Source organism: Pseudochaenichthys georgianus, chromosome 15 (genome assembly GCF_902827115.2).
Source record: "Pseudochaenichthys georgianus chromosome 15, fPseGeo1.2, whole genome shotgun sequence".
In the NCBI taxonomy this organism is placed as follows: Eukaryota; Metazoa; Chordata; class Actinopteri; order Perciformes; family Channichthyidae; genus Pseudochaenichthys; species Pseudochaenichthys georgianus.
Genome location: NC_047517.1, coordinates 12,708,149 through 12,718,655, shown reverse-complemented (window position 1 = coordinate 12,718,655; position 10,507 = coordinate 12,708,149). Strand labels below are relative to the sequence as shown.

Below are 10,507 nucleotides of genomic sequence, written 5' to 3'. Positions count from 1 at the left end.
AAATACGGAAAATACACGGGCCGTTTCTCAATCTCGAGGAAACTGGCTTCCAAGCCAATATTTCAAGAATAGTATGTCATCGAGTGCCGCCGAAGGACTGTTCCAATCTCCAGCATACTTGGAATTCCACCAAGGCCCGTCCTTGGTTTGGGGGTAATTTCGAGGCTGCACATGGGTAGACTTTGCGTCCTTAAAATCCCCACAATGCTTTGCGCACGGACCAATTTCAAAAACCCTTGCGGAGAATGGCTGAACCGACGCAGCACACATTTAAATGTAAGTATGTAGTGGCGTAGAACATGTGTTGGTAAATATGTTACTTTGTTACATTTGTTTGGTATCACCAAAAATGTGTTCCGTGAAAGTAAAGCAAGTTCATAATTAGATAGACATTGTGAGTTATTTATTTTCGGTACAGTTTATGTTGAAACCGTTAGAGAGAGTGGCACACTTGTTAGTCTGTTACATTCTTCTTCGTTTTCCGAAGCCGTGGCTTGGAAGTATACTGGCTTTGTTTCTGAAGGAAGTGACTTGGAAGTACGCGACTACCAAGCCAGCATCCTCGCGATTGAGAAATGGCCCAGATACACAAACACTTGCTAACACACACACATACACGGCAACGCCCACCAACACACACACACACACACACACACACACACACACACACACACACACACACACACACACACACACACACACACACACACACACACACACTATGGCAGATGCAAGTATCAGCGAATTTACAACTTGGAGATATAACCACTATTTTCAATTTGTGGGGATAAAGGACGCAACAAATATTACGGTCAAATGTAAACTGTGTGCAACTGTGTGCAGTGAAAGCATTGTCCACATCGAATAACAGCAATGCCAATCTCCTGAAGCACCTAACTAATGTACATGTGGGGAGTTGTCCTTTCTCTTACTGTGCCACAGAACAACACAAAAACTTGTATTTGTATTGTTATTATTTTTAAAGTAAAGTAACTTGTTACTAGTTACTTTTATAATTTAGTAACTAGTTACTTTTTTGAGAGCAGTAACTATAACTATTACTAGTTACTTTTTCAAAGTAATTTGCCCAACACTGATTATATGTGCTGATCCTATGTTTTGGATCCTTTTGAACCTGCAAGTTCCTAATAAAGATGGCTGTGTATATACTAGTAGAATGAAATGGAAATATTAAAGCCAAGTAAAGCTATTTCAGAGTTGTACTTGAATAAAAGTTACGGTGGCCCTGAAGTGCAAGACACCACAGCATTTCAGAAAACACCACAGCATTTCACAAAACACTACAGTATTTCAGAAGACACTACAGCATTTCAGAAGACACTACAGCATTTCAGAAAACACTACAGCATTTCACAAAACACCACAGCATTTCACAAAACACTACAGTATTTCAGAAGACACTACAGCATTTCAGAAAACACTACAGCATTTCACATTGGACGGAAAGGGTATTCCTTTAGGGAGAACACTTCTTGTTTGTGATTGGACAGAGCCAGCCAGAGAAGCACTGCTGTGATTGGTTGTTTTTGCTGCCAGTCAAGAAATGACGCTTCACATTTCACAGCATCACAGCAGGGCTTCTCTGGCTGGCTCTGTCCAATCACAAACAAGAAGTGTTCTCCCTAAAGGAATACCCTTTCCGTCCAATGTGAAATGCTGTGGTGTTTTGTGAAATGCTGTAGTGTTTTCTGAAATGCTGTAGTGTTTTGTGAAATGCTGTGGTGTTTTGTGAAATGCTGTAGTGTTTTCTGAAATGCTGTGGTGTCTTGCACTTCAGGGCCACCGTAAAAAGTACTTCACTTAATGTATTTCCCCCCCTCAATGCATTAACAACAATTACCATTTAGTTTTATTTTCACATCCCTCTGCAATCTCTACTCCAGCCACCAGGTGTCACAGCTGAGTCTTCCACACAAGTCAGATCAATCACATTTGCTTATGAGTATAGTTTGAGCAGAAACGCAGCACTCTCACAGCCCCTAACGCACCCACAGTCACACACACAGGCACAGCCGACGAGACGCCCGCTTTGCAGCCTGGATTCATCTGGAAGTGGCCTCAGCATGCGGTGGATCTGCCCCCCCTGCAGGATGAGATCATCTGAGAGAGAGGCGCGGAGCGAGGCAGCAGCCCTGCAGGTCCCTGCCACTGCAGAGACAGACCTGGCCTACACTGCAGACAGGGTCAAGGACAGGGCGCTGCTAAAAAAACCTGCGCCTGTCACTTCTCTATTGTGGTTACGCACTAAAGTACCCCTGCATCACCCTCTGCAGTGCTTCTCCATTGCACTGGTTTTACTTTCTACATGACTGATTGACAAAGTGAACTGAGACACATTATTTATAGAGGGAACTTCTGGGAAATAATACAAATCCACAGCTAGTGCAGCTCCTGACACCTGTTTTCGACAAAAGCAGCTAACGGTGAAAAACAGCCACTGAGGATGAAATCACCTTAGTTGTTGTAGTACCACACTTCTGGAAGGTTCCAAGTCACCGTTTCATGCGCCGAAGGCTGCAGTGTTTGAACTCCAGCCTCACAATGACTGCAGCAGACAACCTGGAGGCGAGCCAGTGAGGGAAGGATAGAGGGAGAAAGGGAGAGGGACAGAGTTAGAAGGAGAGACAGGAGGGTAATGAAAAGTGAGGCAGAGCGGCGATCAACAGCGGGAGATTCTATTTGACAGCCAGTAAATGGTTTTGTCCCTCCGATCCCCTCAAATAAAGCGACTGGTTTACAGATGTTAGATGATCTAGTACCACGGTTACAAACAGAAACACGTTAGGAGGGGGGATAGAAAGCTAAGTGCATGCCTAACACTGTATCCATTTCATCACAACATGATTGAAATAGGCAGAGGATAGCAGGCCCCCGACCAAATCCCCTAATTTCTGCCTCATGATGTCATTTTGGGAAACATGTCATTTCTCAGTAACAGGTACGACAGAATGGGATTGGCTCATTCAGACTGTTGTGTGCCATTATTGCATGGCTGTAAACCATTCACGCTTACAACAAGGAGTGGTTTGCTGTCATCAACTTTGTCCGATAGACTCGGTCAGACCTTTGGACCCTGTTTGCTGCATTACAGGTAATCAAGGATTCTTCTTGGAGGCTGGTCAGATGTGGTCGAAATTGCCTTAGGTCATAAAAAATAAATGAACAGCTCCTTCCCTCGTATTTACCATCAGTGCAGAGAATACAGAAGATTTGCATAGTGGCATATAGGCTAATCTCACACATGCCCTGCACGCGCAGATGTTCAAAACACACTCGACAAACAGATGACGCGCACACAATGTAAAGGTCTTTTCACTCATAGTAGCTTTGACATCCATGAAGCACAAACAACTGCCATTGTTGCCCATGAAAGGTGATCCACTCCCTTGGCAAGGAACCAGCAGGTGCATTACAAAAACCTCATTCATTAATAATGCCGGCCGCGTCTTTCAGTTACACAGGTAAACATCTCATTTTTGTCACTAGCGCCCCATCCCTCAAAGTCCTCGCAAGCCACTTATGTTCTCAAATTGGCTTTATCTTTAAGCTTTTTGCTCGAAAGCTGCTTTATTTTACAACATGATTGCGCTTAACACCACACCGCTCACAGGGCTATACCACATTCTGTACCTCACGTGCCGTGTGACAACCCGTAGCCAAATGTTGTACTTTTCATACAAAGGTAACAAAGCTAAGTGCTATCAGCGGGAGTGATGCTACGGGCCGTTGGGGGGAGGGTGACATTAATGAAGATGGAGGGGTGCATTCAGCCTGGCCTCTACCGAACTAGAGGGACCTTTTGATCCCTGCATGGAAATAAAAGCTGCTGTTTTAGAAATGTTCTGGGAAGGGCTGCGGCCGATAAGGGTAATTATGCGAGGCAGTTACATATTCACAAAACTGATAAGAGAAGGAGAATATATTAGCACAGTGCGTAAGTGCATGCACACTTAATCTACATAAAAAAAAGAATAAGTTACCATAGAGAAACACACTGTAACACAAACTGTGCTCTGCTTCCTATTGTGAGGAAGTCTTATATCACGGAGATTGGTTTCAGGCTTTATAGACCGTTAAGTCACAGCTCCTGGGTTCCAATATTTCCTATCCTTATTAACCTCCAACCTAAAATCACCGTTGACCTGGATCGGGACCTTGGGATCATTGAAGGGCATGTCATCCAACCAAACAGCTGATTCTGCAAATTGGGTGGAGGGCGGCTAGAAATTATAGGCTGGAGGACAAAAGTAGAAATGATTATTATTATGATGCAATAGCAAACCACTGTAGGTTCTTCTAAATAAAGCCTTAGCCTGTGATTGCCAGAAGAAATGCATTTAAGTGTACAGAGGCCATGAGCTTCTTACAGTGTTTGAAAAGTGTTTCCAGTATGCATAGAGGTGAACATATATACACACACTATACACATTCTTCAGCTTATCAGGTTTTTGTGACAGGCCTTTGTGTCATCACCTTTGACATTACATACTCTGCACGCTGATAAAAACCCTGTAGCAGAAAACAGATTTAAATGAAAGGAATCCATTGTGCTCCAGATTGGGGGGGGGGGGGGAAGCATGGCTGATGCTAAAGCTGCTCAGCAGATCACATGGCACAGGCAGCATCACCTCTGCAAGCAGCGCAGATGGAAGTGGGAACCACTTTGGATCCTCGTTTTCTTACAGCTACGTGTGAGATATTGAGCTTTTCACAATCCCCTCTCTCTTCTTATAGTGTGACATCCATGTCTAATAATAAGAGAGGCAGTGGAATTGGAAAGAAGTGGGGGCTGCTTTTTGTGGGACATGGAGATTCTAGTACATTCTCTGCGTGGTGCTTCAAATCCTTCTTGCCCATCCCTGTCCACCCTCCTCCTCCTCCTCCTCCTCCTCCTCCTCCTCCTCCTCCTCCTCCTCCTCCTCCTCCTCCTCCTCCTCAACATCTCCCATGGGAGCAGGCCAGAGACAGGTGGTCAGTGTGGGAGATCAGTCAGGCATAAGCAATCAGGCTATCAGATACTCCCATCCACACCAGCAGCTCAATTAGAACTGAGAATCCACAGTCACCCATGACAGCAACACCAGCAACAGACCCAGTCGCATATCACACATCTAAACGTGCACGCACTAACCCAACACACACACACACACACACACATGCACGGACTTATTACCAACTATTACACTCAAACACTTCAGGCTTGACACTGCATCTCATTATGTATAGCATTTGAAGTGATGGATGCACAGCAGACAAGAGAATTGATGAACTATCCGAGTATGTGATAACCTTGTAACAGCAATACAACATAAATAAAGCGTGGGTGTTAATATGCTTATACAAACACAAAACAATGTTCTCAGAAAATGAGGAAACTGCAGCAACAGGAAATGCATGTAAGCACAAACTGAGTCAGTAATATCACAATAATAACATATGCTCCTGGTAGCTAATTGCTTATCAAAACGATCTTGTTGGGTCCCCCTAAAGATGATGCCCATATGTATACACCCTGTGCAACAAGCTTGTCTGCTATGCCTGTGGCACTGGCTGGGATGTCTATGGACAAGATGCAGCGGCAGCGCAGACCATGGGAGTGACGCATTGCAGGTACAAACACACCAATCAGAGAGCGCGATTTCTTTCAGCTACGTCTTGTGCCGCATCACAGACTAGCAGAAAGTATTCATACGCCGTCATTTAGACCACCAGCAATACACGATATAAATGTATAATATCGACGGCGAAACCTTCACAACAGCCATACGAGGCAAATTCTGATTATTTCCCATTTTTATAGGTATTTTATCATTTCTTTAAAAGTGTTTTCAAATAATTTAATATCCGAGGAAAAGGGAAGATGGCGGAGGGATATTGAAAAGAGGAGGAGTTTAGGATAGCCGTTAAAGGCGAGTCCTGTTGCCTCTTCCTCAGTGTGTTCATAGAGATTGTCAGTCTGTTTAGACTTTGTGTTGGCTTTGGCTTGTTACGGATTTTGTCTTGAACCAGCCGCTGCACCTACATCGAAATGGTAAGGAAAACAAGATTATGTTCTCACTCTGTCTTAAATAGCTTGACATTCCCGTAACTGCTGTCATTATTTATATGTGAAATGATGTAAATAAAACGTAACGTCACCAGTGGCTGAGCTGAATCCATTTGAACTACCGCAGTGCTGGCCGAATAAATGAAAGCGTGCTAGTTGCTAGGTAGACAATCCTATTAGACCGAGCTAGCGTTGGCTAAAGCTGCGTTTGCCTGAATAAATGTATTAAGATATCACCCGTGTAGCAGACGTTTGCGCAGTAACACAGCAAATAGTCCACCATAGTTAACGTTGGATACGTTCACTTCTAATGCCTTTATACACGCCCATCATAAGTCTTTGTATCGTTGACGCTGGCTTGGCTTTGCCGTACATTTGTCAAATAACCATATTTGTCCCACTTAGTTACATGCGCAAATGTAGATGTAACGTTAGGGTTGTTACTTAGCGTTATGCGCAAACTGATGCTTTGCTTGTGACTTCTGCTGTATGATTGTGCTACTGTCTAAGTGGGCAACGGTGTGTTTTCTCAAAGGTGTGTAACGTTAACTATGAGCCGGTATCGATAGCTAGCTAACTTTAGCGCGTCCTAGCTAACATTTACCGCCAAATTGTAAGTCGTCTATTGTCTATGGTGAAGTTGGCTTCATCGAACATTCGAATGTAGACGAATCTGACGTTTGTGCAAGTCTACGTGTTTCCGATATTTTTGCTGTCTCCGAAGATTGTTAACTAAGCGACAGGAAAACGCCTATTTTAAACCGTTGTAACGTTTGCAATGCTGACACCGCTATTTTAACTTCCCAAATAATTACCAGAAAGATGTGTTTGCAACATATACAATCAATGAGGGGCTTTGCGGCCATCCAGGTTGCTCTTAGATTATACAACTAATTATGTATATTTTTGTTTCATTTTGTGTTTTACAGGCTGATCAGCTTACAGAAGAGCAGATTGCCGGTAAGACTTCGCCGCATTGGTCTACTTCCTTCCTCACATCCTGCGAAATGGCCTGCGTTATGGACCCTTGCATCCCCTTCAGTGGATTTATACTTTTGCCTTTTAAGGCGTTCCACAGGGCAGCCTACTGGTCATAAAACAGGAATGAATGAAACGGCTGTTGCTTGCTGCCTCTGAAGTGCAGAAGGACTCCCTCGTGGAAAACTTTTGCATTTTCATGGTTGCCATGTAATATGATGTAATCTGAAAGGCCTGTGTATGCTTGTGCGGTGTTGGCAGTCACCTTTTTACACGCTCTGCACGATGTGTCCTTTGCCCTGGGAGTGTTCTCAATAGATTGAATAATACAAGAACAATTGTAGTAGCAACATGGGCGTAGTATACTGGCATCTGGAAATGAAACGGATATTATAATCTAAATCTGGCAGGAGAGGTGTGTTAAAAGCCAGTCTGGGCCATACTGTGACACTTGCTGTATACACTGAATGTATGAAATGTGGCACAATTGTTGTCCTTTCCTGATAACATCTTTCAGCTTCTGTTTACCTAAATCAGCATAGGTCTCACGTTTCACAATGTTGTACCATACACTTGTATACATAGTATCAGCTTTTATTTGCTCGTTGTTATGCTGATAGGCCAGTTTTTAGATTTGTACAAATGACGTGACAGTGCACCAGCATGTTGCCTGGGTCAATTAACATTCCGTTAAATTACAGTGATAGTTTCAATGGTCTGTTCCAAAGGAATTTGACATTATCTGCAGTAGACAGCAGGCCTTTCTCCATAACAACAAAAAGGCTGTTGCCCTGTGTGTTTGACCCTGCAAATGGTCAGACCTGTTGTAGTTTTACTGATGCTGATGACTTGCTGCATCATTACACATTTCCCCTCCCACTTGATGAGTGTCATCGGCCCTCAAGGCTCCACCTAAACACACGACTGTCCTTTGCTGCAGATGTAGCTCTCCAGCCTGCTGCTTGGTCTCATGGCCGTTGCCCTTGTTTAGCCAGACACAACTGCAGTTGGAACTCAAAACAGAAGGGCTCGTCATTTGGCTGTAGTTAGTTTATAAATGAAACAGGTGATGTAATGCACTTTTGAGTCTAGAGCTAACTGTTAGGATACATTATTATTGTTTGTATTCAAACTGCATTGGCATGACTTTTTAAAACTATATACATTTTTAGTTACACATTTTAAATAAAAAATATTACAGCCAATGTTTTGCTGTATATATCTAGATATAGGTATGACATCTCTGCCTAACTAAATACCATCTACTTTTTTTCAGAGTTCAAGGAGGCATTTTCGCTCTTTGACAAGGATGGCGATGGCACCATCACCACCAAAGAGCTGGGCACAGTGATGCGCTCTCTGGGCCAGAACCCCACAGAGGCTGAGCTGCAGGACATGATCAATGAAGTGGATGCTGATGGTGAGAACTCAATCTGGCATAAAATCATCCTAACACACGCTGTTTATGTTCTTGTAGGATTTCCCTTTTATTTATTTATGTTTTGGTTTTTTTCTTCAGGAAATGGAACGATAGACTTCCCAGAGTTCCTCACCATGATGGCCAGGAAGATGAAGGACACAGACAGCGAGGAGGAGATCAGAGAAGCATTCCGTGTCTTTGACAAGGTAAACACCGTCTGCACTCCCACACACGCATATGTGCAGCAGTCTTTTCAAATGTGCTCACTGATTAATGTCATGTTCAGGATGGCAATGGATACATCAGTGCTGCTGAGCTGCGCCATGTGATGACAAACCTGGGGGAGAAGCTGACTGACGAGGAAGTGGACGAGATGATCAGAGAAGCAGACATTGACGGAGATGGTCAGGTCAACTATGAAGGTTGGTAGATGTTTTATTTTAAAAATATTGTATGTTTGGGTCACTCATGGGATACTGAGTCGCAACATTTTATTTTTTCTTCCCCGCAGAGTTCGTACAAATGATGACGGCGAAGTGATGGCCTTGTACAGATTTCGTATATAAATAATTTGCCTTTTTTCTTTGTGTAATTTATCTGTAAAATCTTAATAGCCCCCCTTCGTCCCTGCCCCTTCTGCTGTCCAAAGGAACTGCATGTGAACTGCATAGGCTCTTGTCCCCATGTCCCTTTCTTTTGCTGTCATGGTGTTTTGGAGTGACGGAATGGTCATACAACCAGAAGCCTGTGGAGGCCCCTGGGAGCCGGAGAACTTCAAATCTTCCCGTATTGTGTGCTCGGGGCCCCTCCACGCATGGCGACATTGGAAACCTGTCAGCTGGTTGTCACTTGGCAACACTGTTGGCATGGAAACAATGTAGAGGAGTTTAAAACTCTGCATGGACTACGGACAAAGTATATATGGAAATCTCAGCATTGCACTACTGCAAAAAAATGACACGGGTGTATCTCCTAGGTACTCGTACAAACTCTTTTTGTATCTGCTGTTCTATAACCAGAAAGCGACTAATCTTACCATGCTTTTTAATGTTTTACTCAGTACTTTTACTTTTTTGTTTATTTTTGTGACTTCTGGTCATGCCTCAAATAATCCATTCCAAGTTGTATATTTTTGTTTTCCAATAAAAATTACAATCTACCCGGTTTTGAAAATTGTCTTGTTTTCTCAGTTATAATGGATCATTGAGTTTGTATACCCTGTAATAATTCCCATTTTTGTATTGAGGACAGGATGCTCCGTTTTTGATAGAATATTTTTTTCTTGTTGCTTAGAATACATATGAAATGTTTACCATTTTTAAATTAAGTGTCCCCTGTTAATTTCCAAAAGCACTGAGGAGCATCAGCCAATGCCTCTTAATGTTCAGATAAGCTCAGCTCAAAGCTGTATTGTCATTAAAATAAAAGCACTGAGTGGGATCAAAGGCTTCTATTTTGAAGTGCACAGAAAGGTACTCTACATTGGATTAGACTTGTACTGTCCGGGTCCCACACTGACTACATAGGCCATGTGTTGTCTGCTACTATTGGCACGGCACCATGTAGAATCTAACTGCCTCATGTCTTACTTGGCATTTGCCCCCACTCCCGAGGTGCAGGTGACTGAGCGTACATCAGAGATCATGCTGTAAATAGAGGTGTACCTGTTTGTTTTTTTGTTTAATTTCTGATTATTGAGTTTGTTACAGTAGCTTGCAGAGATACTAAGTTTGTTATTTTGATGAATGACAAAATAAAGCTCTATTGTGGACCTCAGCTTTGCCTCGTGTGTGTGAATTATATGCTAGCTGATTTTAGTTTGCACCCTTGATCCTATACAGTGGCATTACGAACACTTAAGTAATACTAAACTAGGGGGCAAAAAAAGTATTAGTTTTGTGATGTTTTTTCTCTGTCTATTTGGGAGTAGTAAGTACTGCAGTTGTTTTTGGCTTGGTCAGTCATGCATGTGCAGTGTCCCTATGGAGGCTCATGCAAACATTTAGGGCATTACAAATGCTACTTTAGCAATAGCTCATACA

General features: G+C 43.0%; 1 protein-coding gene across 1 annotated transcript; it reads left to right on the top strand.

Annotated features, from left to right (window-relative positions):
- The first annotated feature begins 5,944 nt into the window (after window positions 1-5,944).
- On the top strand, window positions 5,945-10,241 carry calm2a (calmodulin 2a (phosphorylase kinase, delta)). The gene is made up of 6 exons (XM_034100442.2): window positions 5,945-6,052; window positions 6,997-7,027; window positions 8,322-8,465; window positions 8,565-8,671; window positions 8,752-8,887; window positions 8,977-10,241. Exons 1-6 carry the CDS (start codon window positions 6,050-6,052, stop codon window positions 9,003-9,005), a joined length of 450 nt encoding a protein of 149 aa, XP_033956333.1. The 5' UTR covers window positions 5,945-6,049; the 3' UTR covers window positions 9,006-10,241.
- The last annotated feature ends 266 nt before the right edge of the window (window positions 10,242-10,507 follow it).

Bases quoted from the DNA above. Each gene is read 5' to 3' on its own strand.
- calm2a (XM_034100442.2), top strand. The intron at 7,028-8,321 runs GTAAGACTTCGC...ACTTTTTTTCAG, and splicing joins TACAGAAGAGCAGATTGCCG to AGTTCAAGGAGGCATTTTCG. The intron at 8,888-8,976 runs GTTGGTAGATGT...TCTTCCCCGCAG, and splicing joins TGGTCAGGTCAACTATGAAG to AGTTCGTACAAATGATGACG.